This window comes from Oncorhynchus tshawytscha, linkage group LG06 (genome assembly GCF_018296145.1).
Source record: "Oncorhynchus tshawytscha isolate Ot180627B linkage group LG06, Otsh_v2.0, whole genome shotgun sequence".
NCBI classification, from domain to species: Eukaryota; Metazoa; Chordata; class Actinopteri; order Salmoniformes; family Salmonidae; genus Oncorhynchus; species Oncorhynchus tshawytscha.
This window is the reverse complement of record NC_056434.1, coordinates 41,765,933-41,788,960: the sequence shown is the minus strand read 5'-3', so window position 1 is coordinate 41,788,960 and position 23,028 is coordinate 41,765,933. Positions and strand designations below refer to the sequence as shown.

General features: G+C 40.8%; 1 protein-coding gene across 2 annotated transcripts in view; it reads right to left on the bottom strand.

Annotated features, from left to right (window-relative positions):
• srgap1a (SLIT-ROBO Rho GTPase activating protein 1a) overlaps positions 1 to 23,028 on the bottom strand; it is a 164,651-nt gene that overhangs the window by 71,834 nt on the left and 69,789 nt on the right. For both annotated transcript variants that reach the window (XM_024423866.2, XM_024423867.2), the window contains exon 4: positions 12,509 to 12,571. In XM_024423866.2, the coding sequence (XP_024279634.1) occupies positions 12,509 to 12,571 (63 nt within the window). The remainder of the gene's footprint in view (positions 1 to 12,508; positions 12,572 to 23,028) is intronic.

Here is a 23,028-nt window from a genome sequence, read left to right as displayed (position 1 = left end):
GTGGTTAGAGCGTTGAGCGTTGGACGTGTAACCGAAAGGTTGCAAGATCGAATCCCCGAGCTGACAAGGTAAAAATCTGTCGTTCCTAGGCCGTCATTGAAAATAAGAATGTGTTCTTAACTGACTTGCCTAGTTAAATAAATAAAAAGGCCCAGTGGTGTTTTTCTACACCAAAGGGTAAATCATGTTAAATTGGACTGCAGCGAGAGGGACGGTGACGGAATTTGAGATGTGGGCGTTACACGTGTCATGAACGATTGTAAGTATAATTGTAAGTATAACCGTATAAGACTCATTTTTGTTTGTAACCGAAGACTTACACTACAGGGAAACTGAACCCCTGCTGAATATCTCCCGGGACAAGAGTAACTGTTCCCAGATCTGTTTCTTGGGTTTTACCATAACAATCAATGCTGTAATCATAACATGATACAGGTAACTGCCAAAATAAAGGAAACAGTGTCCGAATACCCATACTAGCGTACTACAACATACTTAAACTGCATTCCCATTACTCATCGTCCATACTATTTAGCGCATACCGTTCAGTAGAACGTATCCTGTATGCTGCGGCCGCAACGCAGTAGCGGCTCCTGATTGACTGAGTAAATGGGGCCGAGTTCGGGTGTTCGAAATTAAACAGATATGCATCGCATTAACCAGCCTGCTAATGTCTCATTTCCAATTTGATAAATTTGGGTAAACTCAATAGAATATAAATTGATATTTATAGCTACTCAGGCTGGTTATAGGCAGACTATCACATTCAACACATACCATAGATGACCATGTAGCCCATATAGAATATTTTAAAAAGACTGAAGACAGAAACAGATCATTTGGTTCCATTTCAACATGCTGTAACATATCAAATAGCCTGGTACACACACCAAAACTCTTCAAATGTATTGCACAGAAAAACATAGGACAGTTGGGTGCTTCGCAAACTCAGAACCTCTGGACAGCAACATAATAAATTAAAGCACTGATCATTGGGAATGAGATCAGAAAGACTGCGAGGGACTTGATCCAGAAATGAAATAATTTAAAAAGGTAGCTTAGCCTACAAAACTAAAACAATCATTATGATCAAATCAAAAGGCCTGTTTAACATGACATCATTACCGCAGCCACATCCCGAGTCCCCGGTGCCGACACATTCAGAAATCAAAAGATGGTTTAGTATTTAGTTTAACTTCTTTGGGGAATGGGGCAGTATTTTCACGTCCGGATGAAAAGCATGCCCAGAGTAGAGTGCCTGCTACTCAGGCCCAGATCCTAGGATATGCATATATTATTAGTCGATTTTGATAGAAAACACTCTGAAGTTTCTAAAACTGTTTGAATGATGTCCATGAGTTTAACAGAACTCATATGGCAGGCAAAAACCTAAGAATAAATCCAACCAGGAAGTGGGGAATCTGAGTTTGTAGGTTTTCAACTCTTTGCTTATCCAAGATAGTGGAAATGGGGTCATGTTGCACTTCCTAAGGCTTCCACTAGATGTCAACAGTCTTTAGAACCTTGTCTACTGTGAAGTGGGGCTGAATGAGAGGGGAATGAGTCAGATTTCTGGCAGAGAGCCACGGGCTCGTGACACGCGTTCAGGTGAAAGTTACCTCGCGTTCCATTGACCCTAATCATGGTGGGATGTTAATGGCTTAATTAACTCAGGAACCACACCTGTGCAGAAGCACCTGCTTTCAATATACTCTGTATCCCTTACTTACTCAAGTGTTTGCTTTATTTTGGAAGTTACCTACATCTTTGAGGGTTACACACCTAAATAGATTATCTAAATTGTCACCGAGCACTTACAACCTGCAGTGCAGAGTGATGCATTTAATTTGACGCAAAATTATTACCTCAGAATCGCTCTCCAACAACAGTGTTTTTGACCATGACTACCTTCTGCTTCAGAAGACTGAAAAGGCAGGAGAGAACACTTTACCATATGTCTTTATACAAGACAATATTGTTAAATAGGAAAAAATGATTTGTTTTTAGATTTATTTTAGATTGACATGGCTAACTACTTATTTACCTCAGCTAGCCAGACAGCTATCTAGCTAACGTTAGCGAAATAAACCAAAGTGTTATTGTAGTTTTCTGTTTGTATGTAGCTTGCACTTTAATGGCATTAATGAGATTTTATTTTATCTTCCCAACCTGGAGAATTACTATGAAGGCACCACTGATTTCGACATTGAAGCAACATTCGTAGGAGGGCAGACATATTCACAATTCAGGGTAACATTAAGCAGTCAACTTCTATTATATCACAAAGTATTTGTGTACAACCATTTTTCAACAACCATTTTGTATTTATTATGTATCCCCATTAGCTGCTGCCAAGGAAGTAATATACATAATAAAAATGTTTAACATTAAAATACATTTTACAACAGATTTCACAATACATTAAGTGCGTGCCATCAGGCCTCTACTCTACTACAACACACAATCCAGCTGTAAAGTATGTCATGACTGTCCTGTGAGGATCACAATGGGTCAGAACATCTTGGCAATTCCTGACAATAACAACCTCCACTCAGAGGGGAGGAGGGAACTGGTGTGGGGATTTTGACACCTCCACACCCTGTCGTAAATTAAGGAGAAAAGGGGGCTCTTTCTCCCCCTTTAGTATCAACCAAAGGAATGTCTTTGTTCACAGACAGTATTCCCTCAAACTCTAACATGGTCAAAAGTGAATACTGGAATAATATTTTTACCATAATGTGGGGAATGGTCAGTGGGGATTCATGGAAAACAAATGTAATATTGACTCCTGAACAGGTAATCAAATGGCTCCCCGGACTATTTGCATTGTGTACCCCCCCCCCAAACCCCTCTTTTTATGCTGCTGCTACTCTGTTTATCATATATGCATAGTCACTAACTTCTTGGATATAGGGGGCACTCTTAATTTATGGATAAAAAAAATGATATTTTGTCACGAAAAGATGCTCGACTATGCATATAATTGACAGCTTTGGAAAGAAAACATTGACGTTTCCAAAACTGCAAATATATTGTCTGTGAGTGCCACAGAACTAATGCTACAGGCAAAACCAAGATGACATTTCATACAGGAAGTGCCCCAGATTTTGAATGTGCTGTGTTCCAATGTCTCCTTATATCAAATCACTGCTGGCTTGCTTCTGAAGCTAAGCAGGGTTGGTCCTGGTCAGTTCCTGGATGGGAGACCAGATGCTGCTGGAAGTGGTGTTGGAGGGCCAGTAGGAGGCACTCTTTCCTCTGGTCTAAACAATATCCCAATGCCCCAGGGCAGTGATTGGGGACACTGCCCTGTGTAGGGTGCAGTCTTTCGGATGGGACATTAAACGGGTGTCCTGACTCTCTGCGGTCATTAAAGATCCCATGGCACTTATCGTAAGAGTAGGGGTGTTAACCCCGGTGTCCTGGCTATATTCCCAATCTGGCCCTCAAACCATCATGGTCACCTAATAATCCCCAGTTTACAATTTGCTCATTAATCCCCCTCCTCTCCCCTGTAACTATTCCCCAGGTCGTTGCTGCAAATGAGAATGTGTTCTCAGTCAACTTACCTGGTAAAATAACGGATAAATAAAATCTAATTTTATTTGTCACATACACATGGTTAGCAGATGTTAATGCGAGTGTAGCGAAATGCTTGTGCTTCTAGTTCCGACAATGCAGTAATAATCCAACAAGTAATCTAACTAACAATTCCAAAAAAAACTACTGTCTTATACACAGTGTAAGGGGATAAAGAATATGTACATAAAGATATATGAATGAGTGATGGTACAGAGCAGCTTAGGCAAGATACAGTAGATGGTATCGAGTACAGTATATACATATGAGATGAGTATGTAAACAAAGTGGCATAGTTAAAGTGGCTAGTGATACATGTATTACATAAAGATGCAGTAGATGATATAGAGTACAGTATATACGTATACATATGAGATGAATGATGTAGGGTATGTAAACATTATATTAGGTAGCATTGTTTAAAGTGGCTAGTGATACATTTTACATAATTTCCCATCAATTCCCATTATTAAAGTGGCTGGAGTAGAGTCAGTGTCATTGTCAGTGTGTTGGCAGCAGCCACTCAATGTTAGTGGTGGCTGTTTAACAGTCTGATGGCCTTGAGATAGAAGCTGTTTTTCAGTCTCTCGGTCCCAGCTTTGATGCACCTGTACTGACCTCGCCTTCTGGATGATAGCGGGGTGAACAGGCAGTGGCTCGGGTGGTTGTTGTCCTTGATGATCTTTATGGCCTTCCTGTAACATCGGGTGGTGTGGGTGTCCTGGAGGGAAGGTAGTTTGCCCCCGGTGATGCGTTGTGCAGACCTCACTACCCTCTGGAGAGCCTTACGGTTGTGGGCGGAGCAGTTGCCGTACCAGGCGGTGATACAGCCCGCCAGGATGCTCTCGATTGTGCATCTGTAGAAGTTTGTGAGTGCTTTTGGTGACAAGCCGAATTTCTTCAGCCTCCTGAGGTTGAAGAGGCGCTGCTGCGCCTTCTTCACGATGCTGTCTGTGTGAGTGGACCAATTCAGTTTGTCTGTGATGTGTATGCCGAGGAACTTAAAACTTACTACCCTCTCCACTACTGTTCCATCGATGTGGATAGGGGGGTGTTCCCTGTGTATGGGTCACGAATGAGCTTAGACTTTCTGTCGTTTCCCCAAGGTGTCGACAGCATTGTGACGTATTTGTAGGCAAATCATTGGAAGATTGACCTTAAGAGACTACATCTACCAGGTGTCCGCTTGGTGTCCTCCGTCGCAATTATTGCGTAATCTCCAGCTGCGTGTCTTTTTCAGTTTGCTTCGAGGAGAAACACAGCTGCCACGAATGATTTATCATCGAAATAGATATGTGAAAAACACCTCGAGGATTGATTCTAAACAACGTTTGCCATGTTTCTGTCGATATTATGGAGTTAATTTGGTAAAAAGTTCTGCGTTGTAGAGACTGCATTTTCGGATTTTTTTCTTAGCCAAACGTCATGAACAAAACGGAGCGATTTCTCCTACACAAATAATCTTTTTGGAAAAACTGAACATTTGCTATCTAACAGAGTCTCCTCATTGAAAACATCCGAAGTTCTTCAAAAGGTAAATGATTTTATTTGAATGCTTTTCTTGTTTTTGTGAAAATGTTGCCTGCTGAATGCTAGGCTTAATGCTATGCTAGCTATCAATACTCTTACACAAATGCTTGTGTAGCTATGGTTGAAAATCATATTTTGAAAATCTGAGATGACAGTGTGATTAACAAAAGGCTAAGCTTGTGAGTGAATATATTTCTTTCATTTCATTTGCGATTTTCATGAATAGTTAACGTTACGTTATGGTAATGAGCTTGAGGCTATAATTACGCTCCCGGGTACGGGATTGCTCGACGCAGGAATTTAACTATACATTCATGTACATACTACCTCAATTGGGCCGACCAACCAGTGCTCCCGCACATTGGCTAACCGGGCCTTGGTAACGAAATTAACTTTAGACCAGGAAACATAAGGCGTTAGCTACATGTTTGAAATTGTTGAAACTTTGAACCTCAACTCGAGATGAAGAAATAAACTCATCTTCCTTTAGACCAGAGAGACAAAGAGCTGCATCTCATGTCCATAGTGGTCTAAATCCTGAACCCAGAATAATCAACACGAGGAGAAAGAGGCAACAAACTCCCCTCTCAGACAATCACTGGTACAGCTGATTAGCTGTTCAAGGCAAATATCTGAACTTTTCAAACTATCCCATCTTACAACGAGTCTCAAATCACTGTACACTACTCTTATCACCCCATTGGAACCATCGGCACGGCTGGCTTATCTTCAAATAAGCCACTTCAGGAGCGAATGGAAGTGTGTACTCTGTAGTTCTGTTCAGGACTGTTCAGGACTACATGACGGACAAAGACACACATGCATAAATACATGTGCGATTTCTTATTTCAAACGGGCGGTGGTTCATTTGGAAAGGAAATTATTAATGGGAGAATAGTTATACAATGTGTCCACGATAAGTGTTCCATTAATTCTGTCTCTCTTTTTTCCCCCTCTCCATCTCTGTGTAATATGCAGTCATATCGTGTCAGTCCACTAGGGACCTTTGTCTCATGTAAAGGGTGTATGTTTATTCTGTGTTATTATTTAGTTAGCTAGTAAATAAATAACTAAACCAATTGGTGTAGTAGGGTGGCAGGTGGCCTAGTGGTTAGAGCCATGGGCCAGTAACCGAAAGGTTGCTGGATCGAATCCCGAGCTGACAAGGTAAAAATCTGCCCCTGAACAAGGCAGTTACCCCACTGTTCCCCTATAGGCCATTATTGTAAATAAGAATTTGTTCTTAACTGGCTTGCCTAGTTAAATAAAGGTTAAATTTAAAAAATAAGAATAACAATTTAAAAATATAGTACTGAATCGTGAATTGGCTGGGGTTTTTGCAGATGCATGAGGTTACGACTGTTCAGAATGATGATATGATAAGAGGTAATGATTAATAAGATGACTGCTTTTCGATGTTATTATAGAGTTTAATTTGGGAGATGGTAACTCATAACCTCGTGTTGCCCCAAATTCCTAATGAGTTAATTGTTACATGATTCATTTAAAAATTGGGTAACAATTAAACATAGTTAGTTGATTGGATAAATAACAGTCATCAGATTAATGAATGTAAAGTCATGACAAGTATGTGTTTATGCGTGTGTTTGTACCTGTGTGTGAATTTTCACAGTCCTCGCTGTTCCATAAAGTGTATTTTTATCTTATTAAAAAAAAAATCTGATTCTACTGCTTGTGTGAGTTACTTGATGTGGAATAGTCATGGCTCTATGTAGTACCATTTGCCTCACATAGTCTGTTCTGGACCTGCTGACTGTGAAGAGACCTCTGATGGCATGTCTTGTGGGGTATGTATGGGTATCTGAGCTGTGTGCTAGTAGTTTAAAAACAGACAGCTCGGTGCATTCAACAATACTTCTCATACAAGTAGTGATTAAGTCCATCTCTCCTCTACTTTGAGCCATGAGAGATTGACGTGAATGTTATTCATGTTAGCTCTACGTGTACGTTTAAGGGCCAGCCATGCTGTCCTGTACTGGGCCAGTTGTAATTTTCCCAAATCCTTTTTTGTGGCACCTGACCCCACGACTGGGCAGTAGTCCAGATGCGACAAAACTAAGGGCTGTAGGACCTGCCTTGTTGATATTGTTATTAAGGCAGAGCAGCGCTTTATTATGGCCAGACCTCTCCCCATCTTATCTACTGTACCCCCGCACATTGACTCGGTACTGGTACCCCCTGTATATAGCGACATTATTCATATTTTATTTTGACCCTTATTTTTTTGTCAATATTTTCTTAATTCTTATTTTTCTTAAAATGGTATTGTTGGTTAAGGGCTTGTAAGCATTTCACAATAAGGTCAACACCTGTTGTATTGGCGCATGTGACAAATAAAATTGGATTTGATTTCATGCATCAATACAATAACAGTTTACAATCCAGGGTTACACCAAACAGTTGTCTCCTCAACTTGCTAAATTTCCACATGATTCATTACAAGATTTAGTTGAGGTTAGGTTTTAGTGAATGATTTGTCCCAAATACAATGCTTTTAGTTTGAAATATTTTGGACTAACTTACACTACATGGCCGAATGTATGTGGAAGCCCCTTCAAATTTTGGGATTTGGCTATTTCAGCCACACCCGTTGCTGACAGGTGTATAAAATTGAGAACAAAGCCATGAAATCTCCATAGACAAACATTGGCAATAGAATGGTCCGTACTGAAGAGCGCCGTGACTGTCAATCTGGCACTGTCATAGGATGCCACCTTTCCAACAAGTCAATTCGTCTGATTTCGTCCCTGCTAGAGCTTCCCCAGTCAACTGTAAGTGCTGTTATTGTGAAGTGGAAACTTCTAGGAGAAACAACGGAGCAGCCGCGAAGTGGTAGGTCACACAAGCTCACAGAATGGGACTGTCGAGTGCTGAAGCACGGGACTGTCGAGTGCTGAAAACTCACTGCAGAGCTCTGACCCCAATCAAACACCTTTGGGATGAATTGGATCATCATCCATCATCAGTGCCGAACTCACTAATGCTCTTGTAGCTGAATGGAAGCAAGTCTCAACAGCAATGTTCCAACATCTAATGGAAAGCCTTCCCAACTCAACGACCATACTTTTGGCAATGTAGTGCATTTCATGCCACCCATTCTGAAACTGACTGCAGCTCTTTAAGTGTTGCAGTGATTTCACTCGCTGTAGTAGCTGACATGTATAATGCTGAGTCATCAGCATACAGACATACAGGCTTTACGCAGATATATATTATTTTACAAAAATAAGGGGCATAGACAGCTGCCCTGGGGAATGCCTGATTCTACCTGGATTATGTTAGAGGCTAAAAAAAACAACACCCTCTGTTCTGTTAGACAGGTAACTCTCAATCCACAATATAGCAGGGGGTGAAAAGCCATAACATATACATTTATACATACTACGATCTATAATGTCAAAAGCCGCACTGAAGTAAAAAACAAAACAAAAAAACAGCTCACAATCTTTTTATTATTTTCCATCTAGCTAGTTGGGAGGACAACCTGTAGGCAATTCTGTTTTCACTCAACAGTAGCGTCCAGGCCTCCACTGAGTATTCGCCATTCGCCTAGTGTACAGATGGGCGCTGCAGCTGTTGACTGAGGTAAACAAAGTACTGTATTTACAATTATTGCAATTGATTGACTTAGTGTTTGTCTATTGCTATTTTTGCATAACATACTTTGCATCAACGTTTGACTGGTACTGTACATTTTTTTATAAAGGCACACATAGCATACATATCAATACATACAAACTATCTAGGTCAAATAGGGGAGAGGTGTAATGTTTTTTTTAAACCAGGATTGCTGTTTATTTGAAAAAAAAATGAGAAAGAACGGTTCCATGCAATAATGGATCTATATAATACTGTACGCTTTCTTGAATTTGTTCTGGATTTGGGTAATGTGAAAAGACCCCTGGTGGCGTGTCTGGTTGGATAAGTGTGTGCGTCAGAGCTGTGTGTAAATTGACAAACAATTTGGGATTTTAAACACATTCATGTTTCTTATAAAATTGAGGCAGCTTCTCAACTCTTAGCCAAGCATAATATTTATATCAGCCCTCTGATTACAATGAAGAGCAAAACGTACCACTCCGATGCTATGCCAGCTTCAGCTTAACTAGGTCTTTCCTTGCAGCACTGGATGACACGACTGGACAATAATCAAGAGAAAACTAGAGCCTGAAGAAATTGCTTTTTGGAGTGCAGTGTCAAAAAAGCAGAGCATCTCTTTATTACGGACAGACCTCTCCCTATCTTTACAACCATTAAATCTACATGTTTTAACCATGACAGTTTACAATTTAAGGAATGATGTGTACCAAATACAATGCTCTTAGTTTTATATATGTTCAGGACCAGTTTATTACTAGCCACCCATTCCAAAACAGAACTCTTTGTTAAGGGTTTCAGTGACTTCATTAGCTGTGGTAGCTCATGCGTATATGGTTGAATCATCAGCATACATGGACACATATGCTTTGTTTAATGCCAGTGGCAGGCCATTGTTAAACATAGAAAAGAGGGCCTAGAGAGCTGCCCTGCAGTACACCCCACTTTACATGTTTGACAGAGAATCCTCCATTAAAGAAAACCCTTTGAATTCTATTATATAGATAGCTCTGAATCCACAATATGGCAGAGGTTGAAAAGCCAAAACACACATTTTTTTCAACAACAGGTTATTGTCAATAATATCAAAGGCTTCACTGAAATCTAACAGTACAGCTCCCACAATCATTTTACCAATTTCTTTCAGCATGCCGGAAGTCTTTTGTTAAATTGATTACAGAGAAATAGCATTGTATTTGGTCAACCCATTTTATCTAACAGTTTGCTAAGAGCTGGCAACAAGCTGATTGGTCTGCTGTTAGAACCAGTAAAGGCTGCTTTACCACTCTTGTGTAGTGGAATTGCTTTGGCTTCCCTCCAGGCCTGAGGACAAAGACTTTCCTCTAGGCTCAGATTAAATATATGACAGATAGGAGTGCCTACAGAGTCAGCTACCATCGTCAGTAGCTTTCCATCGAAGTTGTCAATGCCAATACTTTTTCCACCTCTCCCACGCTAATTCAAACCTGTAATGCTTTTCTTTCATTATTAGTTTTTTATGCATGAACACGATGGCTCACTGTTCGTTGGCATTCCCTGCATAAGTTTGCCAATGAAGTAATAATTTGGATGAAGGACGAGACCTATGAATCCTCGCTGCTCTTTCGGCTCCTAGCTGGGGTCACAATATGTTAAGGTGAATATAAAAATGGCAGACAACTATTTGCATTTGCACTCAAAATAACCCAAAGCTAGTTTTAGTTTTCCTATCACTGATATTTTTCTCTTTGTCTTCCTAGGGTTACCTCGGTGGAAGCCAACAATCTTCTCCAGTTGGAGCAGTTGGACAGTTGACCACTGAAAGCAATGATGCTCCCTACACTTTGGTGAAGCCCATGGGACAAAGTATGTCAAAGCTAACCACTGGGTCACGGTAAGTAACCTCCGCTGCCAGGTAGGTACTATTAAGGTGTATGACTCCAGTGGTCATGACACCACCCCAAACTCACCTCTCTCTTATCTTCTCCAGGGACCATCCCTTACCTCCCTCATAAACCCTGCTGATGTAAAAAAATAAAATACAGAGTTATGATTGCTTTCATTTCTGTCTGCATTTAACATTATTGCATGTCTAATCGAACATTTAATTTAAATAAATCTGTAGAAATGTATTTTTATATACCTGATCTACCTGGAACCTGACTGCCTATGTCGGTTATGCCTTGAGCCTGCAGTACCAGTTCAACAAAATCTTCCTCCAAAAGGTTAGAAAGTCTAACAATGCAGATAGCATGGTCACCAGATTAATGGGAAAGTACATAAACTACATGTCACACAATATATGTGAGTAGGTTATATTCTTGATGCACCCATCCCGTTAGCAGGATCATTTACGTCAACTTCAGCTGGATTGCAGTGCGCCAAATTCAAATGAAATTACTAAAGATATTTGATTTTCATGAAATCACAAGTGCAATATAGCAAAACACAGCTTAGCTTGTTGTTAATCCACCTGGCGTGTCAGATTTCAATAAAGCTTTTCGGCGAAAGCTTTCCAAGCGTTTATGTAAGAACATCCCTCTCAGTAGACAAAATATTACAAACAGCTAGCCGCCAAGTAGATTGGTCACGAAAGTCAGAAAAGCAATAAATTAAATTGATCTTCAGATGTTAGCACTCATGAGACTCCCAGTTACACAATAAATGTTCCTTTTGTTCCATAAAGATTATTTTTATATCCAAAATACCTCCATATGTTTGGCGCGTTATGTTCAGAAATCCACAGGAAAGAGCGGTCACGACAACGCAGACAAATTCCAAATAATATCCGTAATGTCCACAGAAACATATCAAACGTTTTTATAATCAATCCTCAGGTTGTTTTTTCAATATATAATCGATAATATATCAACCGGGACTTTAGCTTGGTCAATAGGAGAAAGAGACACAATGGCTGCTCCAAACTGTTGCGCAAGCAAAATTCTGGGGACACCCAGCTATACACTGACGCGATGTGATCTTTCTCGCTCATTGTTCAAAATAAAAGCCTGAAACTATGTCTAAAGACTGTTCACAACATGGGGAAGCCGTAGGAAAAGGAATCTGGTTGATATCCCTTTAAATGGAGGGAAGGCATTCAATGGAACATGGAGCTTTCAAAATAGAGGCCACTTCCTGGTTGAATTTTCCTCAGGTTTTCGCCTGCAATATCAGTTCTGTTATACTCGCAGACAATATTTTGACAGTTTTGGTAACTTTAGAGTGTTTTCTATCCTAATCTCACAATTATATGCATATTCAAGATTCTGGGCCTGAGAAATAGGCAGTTAAATTTGGGTACGTTTTTCATCCAAAAACACAATACTGCCCCCTACAAGCAACAGGTTATACAAAAGGGAAGATGCCAAGACCATATAGACCACAAAAGCCATCCCCTTCTACCTGAGGAAGTATTAGAACGTCAGGGTCTTCAGGGCCACCTGGGGAACATGAATCTCAGCTGCCACTATTCCAGGCCTGATGGCAGCAATTAAAGCTACTGAATTAATTATTGATTAGTGGTTTAAGCACCCTGCTCTCCCCCAAGGTCAGAGACCTGAAGTGGAATTATCCACATAGGCTGGTCCCAGATCTGCTTGTAACAATGACCATAAGAGTTGGTATGCAGCTACTTTAAGGCCAGACCAGGCAGGCTCTGATCTGAGAGGCCTGCCTTAATGCCCGAATCATGATTTATCATTCAGGCTGAGAGTTGTGACCTGATCAGGAAAAACTTGATACACTATTTTTACAGTACAGTGATACAGCAAAACAGGAACCAGGAAATTAAATGACAACTTACAGTGTAGAGCTCGTTGAGGACCTTCATCAAGTCTTCTTGGAGCTGAAACGTTATCTCCTTACTCTGAAAAAGAGAAAACAAAGAACATGTTCAATGTGAGACATCTGTCGACTTTGCAGTACAGTAACATATTCATACATGGAACAAACAAGCAGTGTCACGAGTACAGTAGGGCATAGAGCTGGAACAAGGATATCAAACAGAGACACAGTTGCCCATAGAGCCCGCTGTCTGCATAGTGTGAGTGATCTCAAATGAATAAATTCAATCAGCCATCCCATGACACAAGATTCACTCAATGCCATCAGACATGAGCCCACAATTGATAATTCTGAGATTTTCAATACAGGGAAATAACAGTTGTGTGACTCATGCATGGTTAAAGCAGGGGTCTCAAACTGGCGGCCTGCAGACCAGATGTGGCCCGGTGAAAATAGAATATGGCCCCCGGGCAAAATTAGTTTCAAACCCCTGGTTTAAAAAGGTACTTTTACTACGCATGCCACCTATTTTTTCACTATGTAACATACAAGTCATGGGGTGGGTTTATGCGATATATAATAAGGTCTGACAAAGCATTTGGATATCCCTTTCAACGTATGTATTACCTGGGTGTTATCACACAGTCTTCCACTGCACTTAAAGTCTCCCACTAACCCACTTATCTGGACCCTAATCTTATTGTTGAGGCCTTTCCCAGCAACGGGGCCTCAGAGGGCAGTGACAATTTGTTCTATCCCACCACCACTATCCAAATTGAGGGAGAGAAGGGGCTTAGATCTGATCTGGAGTTAGTAGGGGTAGTCGTCTCTATCACAGAGCTTACAACGACTCTTATAGGTAACCTCTGTGCCCACCTTAACAGTCAGTCAAACTGGGTTAACGGAGAGGACAGATCTTTCAATGCACCAAACACCCAAACGCTGTGCCGCTTACCACAAGTAAATAAAGTTGGGTGGATTTGAACTTGATTCTCACTATACATATGAATCATACTGGGTGCCAGTAGTTGCATTTCAAAGGCACACATTTGTACAATAACAGTGTGTCATTTGAGAGAAGCACATATCTGATAGGAGAGGTCCTGTCCAGGGTTACTGTAGTTCACATGGGGTTTCATACAGCCTTGTAATACACATCTGTGGTTTCCTGTGGGTGTGACCAATGAGGAAGTGTCTCTGCTGAGGTCACCAACCTCACTGATCCAGGTGGATCCGTACACATCCTAGTTGGCAACTGCAGATACAGTCAATGATACTCCAATAGAAATTACTGACCACTGAGGAATTCCACAGGTCGAAGTAGTGAATCTCTAACCTGGCCGCCAGAACTAAATAATATGCATTATCCAACACCTCTTTGATGCTTGTTGTCATGCCATACATGTTTGGCGTGACAACGAACACAACATAACAGGGGAGTTGGCTGAAGCACCAAAAGACCTGCAACAAAGCCATGATTAGGGTGAAAGGTGTACTCTTAGTCAGATCATAATTTGATTGTTTGAAGGAGGAAGTTAGTACACAAATAAACACAGGTCCATCCCAAAAAGAGCTATACTCTAAATCCTGCTGACTGACTGACTCCGGTAGAAAGGGTAGTGCCAGTCCAGACATGTGGGCGTAAACCAGAGAGGATTAGTTCTCGTTGTTTGTGCGTTTGTGTGTGTGTTTGTGCATGTGTAAGTAATCAGCCAGTCTCCTCGGGCTGACCTAGTCTAGTCAACACCTCCTGTCCTGGCCCTCACCTCCACCTACTCATCCAGCTCTCTGTTTTACTTACCTATTCACACAGGCACCGGACAAATAGACTTAGCCCTGTATAAATAGAACTAAGTCACCGAAGCTTAAGCTAGGGTGCTCTCACGCACATTTAGAGAACGGAGGACAGGATCTATAGGCTGGCTGGGGCACTGAGTTTTGGGCCAGGTAGGTTGCTGAGGCTGCTGAAGGGAGGGTGGCTCATAATAATGGCTTGAACGCAGTGAATGGAATCAAACACATGGAAACGTGTTTGGCGTATTTGATACCTTTCCACTTATTCCGTTATGGACTGGTGAGATCGTTCATCTTGCCCAAGTTTGTGAAGCAGGCTGCAAATCTAAATAAATGTACAAGTCTATGTTGTTCATTCTGGGCCGAGAATAGCGCTTTAATGCAACATTAAAGCGCTTTTCTCGGCCCAGAATGAACAACGTAGACTTGTCCATAACTGTATTCATGAACATTACCAAGAGCTGAATTGGGCTGCAAAGTGAGAACTTTGCTGAAATTACTCGCACTTTCTCCACAGGGAAGAGCCATTAGAAGCCTCCGTTCAGAGAAGAGGTCTTCAGTCAACTTGTTAGATCTAACACTTGTTAGCCCTTTCCTATTGAGAGAACTGGGAAGCAGTCCAGTGGTCAATGAAAAGGCCTCTCAGGAGAGCTTGGGCACAGCTCCGACAGCTCATCCATTTCCTGGCTCTGCAGATGCGCCAATTATGTGACCTGGGCAGGGCCTCTGACAGGAAGCAGCCACCTCAGCCACTCCACTGAAGACACAGTAAATCAGAGAAGAACATCTGAAGTACAAACCATTCACTTTGGGAGTGAACGTTAATTATAATAAGGGTTAAAAGGAGAAAATCTGACCTCTTAGAAATAAAAATGTAACCCTCCCTAAATGCTTGAAAATTATTTTTCAATTTCACAGAATTTGAAAAAGCATGACACTCCCCCATTTTCCACCAGGAACCCATTATGTAAATTTAAATCTATCCTTTAATGATTCATTATAACTGTAAAAAATTTGCCTTGGAGCCGTAATCACTCTTGGCCTGTACGTTTTGCAACGATGCCCACCAATGTTATGATTCAATTTAAAAGGGTAGGAAGCATGAGTTTTTAGTCAAAGTAACACAGTGTGGTCAGACTCATTTGTGACTAAGCTTTAACTTCCTGGCTGATGTCTTGAGATGTTGCTTCAATATATCCACATCATTTTCCATCCTCATGATGCCATCTATTTTGTGAAGTGCACCAGTTCCTCCTGCAACAAAGCACCTCCACAACATGATGCTGCCACCCCCGTGCTTCACGGTTGGGATTGTGTTCTTCGGCTTGCAAGCCTCCCCCTTTTTCCTCCAAACATAACGATGGTCATTATGGCCAAACAGTTCTATATTTGTTTCATCAGACCAGAGGACATTTCTCCAAAAAGTATGATATTTGTCCCCATGTGCAGTTTTTATGGCAGTTTTGTAGCAGTGGCTTCTTCCTTGCTGAGCGGCCTTTCAGGTTATGTAGATATAGAACTCTTTTTACAGTGGATATAGATACCTTTGTACTCGTTTCCTCCAGCATCTTCACAAGGTCCTATGCTGTTGTTCTGGGATTGATTTGCACTTTTTACACCAAAGTATGTTTAACTCTAGGAGACAGAACGCATCTCCTTCCTGGGCAGTATGACGGCGCATGGTCCCATGGTGTTTATACTTGCATACTATTGTTTGTACAGATGAACGTCAGGTGTTTGGAAATTGCTCCCAAGGATGAATCAGACTTGTGGAGGTCTACAATTTTTTCTGAGGTCTTGGCTGATTTCATTTGATTTCCCCATGATGTCAAACAGAGGCACTGAATTTGAAGGTAGGCCTTGAAATACATCCGCATGTACACCTCCAATTGACTCAAATTATGTCAATTAACCTATTAGAAGCTTCTAAAGCCATGACATCATTTTCTGGAATTTTCCAAGCTGTTTAAAGGCACGGTCAACTTAGTGTATATAAACTTCTGACCCACTGGAATTGTGAAACAGTTATAATTATATGTGAATGATAAGTGAAATAATCTGTCTGTAAACAATTGTTAGAAAAATGACTTGTGTCATGCACAAAGTCAATGTCCTAACCGACTTGCCAAAACTATAGTTTGTTAACAAGAAATGTGTGGACTGGTTGAAAAACGAGTTTTAATGACTCCAACCTAAGTGTATGTAAACTTCCGACTTCAACTGTAAGTTAAGTCTCCTGTGCATTTGATAGTTGTAGTAAACTGAGCGAGTTAGTGTTGTCGTAGTTTTCTGTGGCTTGTAGCTAGTGCAGTAATAACCACATGGTGCAGTAATACCCACAAGGATGGATGGAGTTACAACTCATTTGTGGCCCAAAAATGAGAAGCAAGCTTTAAAGTCGGAATGGTTTGTCAGGTTGAATTGATGGACCTCTATTTCCTACCGACCTACCGGTACATCAAGAGTGTCAGCAGTGATGGAGATAAAATTGTTAAAGTCAATGTGGATTTACCTCAAAACGCTATTCTATTAGCTAGTCGACTCTCCCTCTAAAAGGCCTCGCTCTTCTTTGACTTCGGTAGCCAACTCAGCAGTCAATCGGTAAGTCTCCGCTCTAGACTAGTTATCTGGCTTCCTACTTAACTATGTCGACAGTGGTGGTCGGCTAGCTAAGCTAGTTAGTTATTTTAACCTGCTAGCTAGCCTAGCCAGCTAACTTTACAGTTAAAATTATTTGATAACTGGTAGATGAAGTTAAGCATTTCCAAAACTCTGGTTTACTTTAATGTAGCTGCACGCTAGGTGTGGATAACTGGCTGACTCAAGCAGAGCTAACCTAATGTTAGCAGGCTAGCAACATTGCAATGTATAAATTCAAATTAAACCAAATCATTTGCGCTCATGACTACTTGTTTCAATACAATTTTCAGCCAACTTACAAGCAAATACAATAAATTCATAAAGTATTTGCTTGTAAGTTGGCTGAAAATTGTATTGAAACAAGTAGTCATGAGCGCAAATGATTTGGTTTAATTTGACGTTATACATTGCAATGTTGCTAGCCAACTAGCCTGCTAACATTACGTTAGCTCTGCGTGAGTCAGACAGTTTAATTTGAAGTTATACATTCAAAGTTATTTCTGCTGCAGTTTACAATGGGGAATAATAGACTGGCTTCGCAGGTCTTCCATATTAAGTCACATCCCGCAAATGTTTTTTTCCGGCATGACTTCGACATTCTTCAGAATTCTCATCAGTTTTAAATAAAAACTAGAAAAATGTAAAACTGAGGTGTAACTTTGCATTTTGACTTTTGATGTTTATTCTAATGCAAATTCATATGTTACATGTGGTTATGTTTATTCTACCTACCTTTAAAGGCCATGCTCTCTCTTAATTGAAAGACCAATGCAGCAGTTTTCATCCAAATATCAAGGACTGTCTTGGTGTGGTCTGAGTGAGGGGCCTAACTGAGCGAGCCTAATGGGATTGATCAGTAAACTAAAAACTAGCTGCTATTGGCAGAGAGGTTTGAAACTTGTTATTGATCGATTAACTTACACCACCTGGTGATGTCACCATGCAGGCGAAATTTCAGGCAGCCTTTTCAAACAGCTCTTACATTAAAAGTGCATTATCAGCATTTTCACAATTTCAGTATTATTCCCACCTCAGTGTGGAAATAAACACAACTGTTCAAAAGTTGTGTCACTTAGACATTTCCTTGTTTTACATGAAAATATACATGAAATGAGTTACAAAATATAGTCAAGATGTAGACAAGGTTATAATGATTTTTAATTTCAATAATTATGTCCTTTGCTTTCGTCAAAGAAACCTCCATTTGCAGCAATTACAGCCTTGCAGACCTTGACATTCTAGTAATCAATTTGTTGAGGTAATCTGAAGAGATTTCACCCCATGCTTCCTGAAGCACCTCCCCAAGTTGGATTGGTTTGATTGCCAGCGCAATAGGGCTGAGATCCGGTGACTGTGCTGGCCACTCCATTATAGACAGAATACCAGAATACTGCTTCTTCCCTAAATAGTTCTTGCATGGTTTGGAGCTGTGCTTTGGGTCATTGTCCTGTTGTAGGAGGAAATTAGCTCCAATTAAGCACCATCCACAGGGTTTGGCATGACTTTGAAAAATTGAAGTGATAGCCTTCCTTCTTCAAGATCCCCTTTACCCTGTACAAATCTCCCACTTTACAACCACCAAAGCAACCCCAGACCATCACACTGCCTCCCCCATGCTTGACAAATGGTGTCAAGCACTCCTTCAGCATCTTTTCATTTTTTTCTGCATCTCACAAATGTTCTTTTGTGATCCAAAGACCTCAAACTAAGATTCGTCTGTCCATAACACTTTTTTCTAATCTTCCTCTGTCCAGTGTCTGTGTTCTTTTGCTCATCTTAATCTTTTCTTTTTATTGGCTAGTTTGCGCTGTTTTGTCAAGGGAGTAGTGCACAGCGTTGTATGGGATCTTCATTTTCTTGGCAATTTCTCACATGGAATGGACTTCATTTCTCAGAACAAGAATAGACTGACGAGTTTCAGAAGAAATGTATTTGTTTCTGGCCATTTTGAACCTGTAATCGAACCCACAAATGCTGATGCTCCAGATACTCAACTAGTCTAAAGAAGGCCAGTTGTATTGCTTCTTTAATCTGAACAACAGTTTTCAGCTGTGCTAACATAATTCCAAAAGGGTTTTCTAATGATTAATCAGCCTTTGAAAATGATAAACTTGGATTAGCTAACACAACGTGCCATTGGAACGCTGGAGTGATGGTTGCTGATAATGGGCCTCTGTACACCTATGTAGAGATTCCATGTAAAAAACATTTTTTTTTAAATCCGGCATTTCCAGCTACAATAGTCATCTACTACATTAACAATGTCTACACTATATTTCTGACCAATTTTATGTTATTTTAATGGACAAATTTCTTTGCATTTCTTTCAAAAACAAGGACATTTCTAAGTGACCCCAAACCTTTGAACGGTAGTGTATATAAAACACACGAACATCACGTTTTGACTGCACTAGGCCTTTAAAAGAGGAATGCCAACTGGGGATTTTCCAATACGGATAATTGTCCCCCACAATTAAATCGGGGAGGGGACTATTCATCCGTACGTTCATTCATACTTACTTCTGTAAGTTAGCCACACGTGATATCTCAGAAAGCACTTTCCCCATTTTTACGAAACTTGGTTGAATGATGCGTCTTGCCATAGAGATCCGGCATTTACAAAATTACACTGATTGGACCAAGTTAGGCGCTGCATAATTTGTGGGGGACGACATGTTTACTGTTGTTAAGTTTATTAGAGGACTAGCACAAATAGGCTTCCCCTTTAAGTGTACTGTTTGTGAGTGACGCTAACCACATCTGAGAGAGCAGGCTGGGAGAGACTGGAATCCACTAAGCCACGTGGGGGGGAGCATGGAATTCACATTGCCTCCAACATCAATCAGGCCCCAGAGAGTGACCGTACTCCTAGGGTCCATGTCTGGTGGGTAGCGCACCAGGGACATGACTGCTCCATATAGCAGAACTCTAGTGAGAGTTGACACAAATCATATTGGCTCCTACACAGTCAGCTCAAAAATGATTGCCACCCTTAAAGATGAGCAAAAAAGACAGTATAAAATAAATACAAATACTGAGCTATATTGTATGCCCCCACCACCACCCAAACAAAAAGTTCTTATTTTATACTAGTACAATTGCTCAAAGAAAAGAGATTGTTTATCAAGTAATTATTATTTTTCTTAAAAAGAATGGGTCAAAATTATTGGCACCCCTGTTTTCAATACTCCGGCACCCTCCCCCTCAAAAGGATAATGGCACTGAGCATTTTTGTTAAATGTTTGATATTGATTGGAGAACACATTGGGAGAGATCTTAGACCATGCCTCCATGCACTGTCTTTCCAGATCCTTGATTTTCTTTGTCTGTGCTTATAGACTGCCCTTCAATTCAAACCACAGGAGAGATGGCCATTGCAAAATGTTCAATTCTTGGTAAATTAACCATTTATTTGTGGAGATTTTACCCGTGAGCAAGGCACTTAACCCTAATTTGCTCCAGGGGTGCCGTACTACAATTGCTGACCCTGTAAAACAACACATTTCACTGCACCTCTCTGGTGTATGTGACAATAAAACATGTATTTTTTGTGTCTTGCTGAAAGATCCACTTCTTATACTAAAAAGTCAAGTTTCAGCCTCCTGGCAGAAGCAACCAGGTTCTTGGCTAAAACGTGCTGGTACTGGGCAACTTTCTTTAAAAATACTAATTTAACTCTTCTTTTTTTTCTGCATACAATATATATACACAATATATATACACAATATATATACAGCTTAGTATTTGTATTTATTGTATGCAGTCTTTTTTTCTCATCTTTATCAAGGGTGCCAATAATTGTTGACCTTATTGTACTATACAGAAGCAGCCCAGGAAGGTAGTCTAGTAATGGACTCCACCAAGCCAGGCAGTAAACTGTCAAGCTCTAAAAACACATTGCACTCCGCTTGATCAAATGCCAAGCCCAATTTAGTAGTACCTGGTGCTGTTTCATGTTTCCCTCACCCTCCTTCCTACCTACCACTGTAGCGAATCAATTTGCAATGTAGGAACTAGATGAACGAATACCTTCCTTCCGCCATACAGCTAAGGCTTTCAAGCCCTGGGATCTCAGTTCCACCAGAATGTGACCTCCATAAATAAAATATGACTGAGTAAAAAACAAAGAACCAGTTGTATGAATGATGAAGAGAATACATGTGATAAGACCTGTCCGACCAATCAATGGACTGCGTGACAAGACTCGTAGTTAGAGGTTTCGGCATCGAACAAAGACACAATTCGAGGTAAGCTGTGACTTTCAATAATGACGCTAAAACATGAGCGCCCGCAGCACAGAGAGCTCAGACACATTTGTCCACAGTACTACTCATAAATAAAACAACTAATGCCGAAGGCATGAACACAAATCAACGGACTATTTTCAAAAGGTCCACCATGCTAAAGCCTGATAGGATATGTCATTTAAGGTCCTGTACTGATTCAACTCATAACTTTAAAAAGTTAGAAAACATAAGGATTTGGAAATATAAAAAAAACACTGCTCTTTGATGTCAGGATGACAAAACAGCATCTGTCTCGTGTTAAAACAAGACGACCTGTACTGACTGTGTTGTAACTGGGGGGCCTCCCCTGGTGTTTGTCTATCATTACTGGAGCTCAGTGGAGATCAAAGACAATGGGATGTACTAATTAGAGGGCAGGGGTGTCTCTGCTCCCCTGTGACAGACTGCACCCCACGAGGGGGATGGCATTTGATTTGGTCCCCGGCTGCCAAACGTCACTATACCAGCCAGAGGGGAGACAAACACACACACACAGTCACTGAAGACTTACTGTAAGTGCAGGTCATTTCCTGTTGTGCACAAGGCCAACCAATTGGTAGAGCAATAAGGAGAGTTGGTACATGAGGGGAAAAATGAACTGTGTGCAATGTCAATGCAATGTGTGCAATGTCAATGCAAACCTCTTTATATGAGGGATGCTATGAACTAAACTTCATACATTAAAAAGTCTTGATTGAAATGCCTAAAAATGAATACATATCATTGGGAACACATTGATGAGTTTAGTAGTCTGTCATTTTAAACATCAGTAATGTGGATTGAGTCGGGGGGGAGAAAGAAACATCTGACAAACCACTTCGCTCCAGCTTCACATCTGGCCCATTAGTAAACCAGGAGCCTCGAACTGCTATCAAAGGGAAATTACTGCCTTAACTTTGTGTGTGTTGCAGTTGTTCGAGCAGAGGATTGGGGTGGGGTGCAGAGCAGACCACTCCTCTGTACAAGCCAGATGAAACCACCAACATCAAGAGACAATAATGACTTTAAGATGAATAAAATAACAATTTTTTCTGTCTCCATCTAGCAGACGGATCTAAAGACCCCGCAGCGAAAGAGAGAAAAAAAAGCCAAAAACGTTGACGCTAAGCACCCCACTGAAACAGGCTCTGGTTTGTCATTTTCGGGACTGTGGTCGGTTCATGTGACTCCTAGTGCATAGGAGAGCTCAAAATCTGGCAGGGAGTGGTCTGAGTGAAACAGGCGGCAGCAGCATTAACAGGGTTTCGGTCACGAGGCGACCGACTTCGGATGGGAGGGTTAGATCGGGCGTTTAGTCTTATGATCAAGGCTGTGTAGGAAGAGAGTTCTTCCCTCTCAGCATAGAGATTCACATAACTAAACCACAACCAAATCATTGAACTGCTATCAAGATGTCATCAAACAACTTGTAATCCAGCCAAACATCACATCTGAGTGCAGTCCAGGACCTGGTTTATTTAAAAAGGGGCAATCAGCAGCTGCTACATGTATTGTTGGACTTATAAATTAATGATATATATACATTGATACTTGAAGAATATAACTTACAAATGCCTCATGAGCTTAGTTCAACTGTCACACTCCATGAGAACCCAAAATAAACGTTTTTACTCCAACTTCTGTAAACAAAGCCAATGTAAACAAACACTATATAGCCTCAAAACATAGATCAAAATTACAGTTTCATCAATCAGTGCATCCATAGCTCTGCCCATGAATTTGAGAGGGGTTACATTTCTCTAGCCCCTCAGCTTTTTACCAAAACAGGAGCAGGGAGTGTGCTTTGTTATAATTTTAACTGCCGATCGCCGCTTTAAGG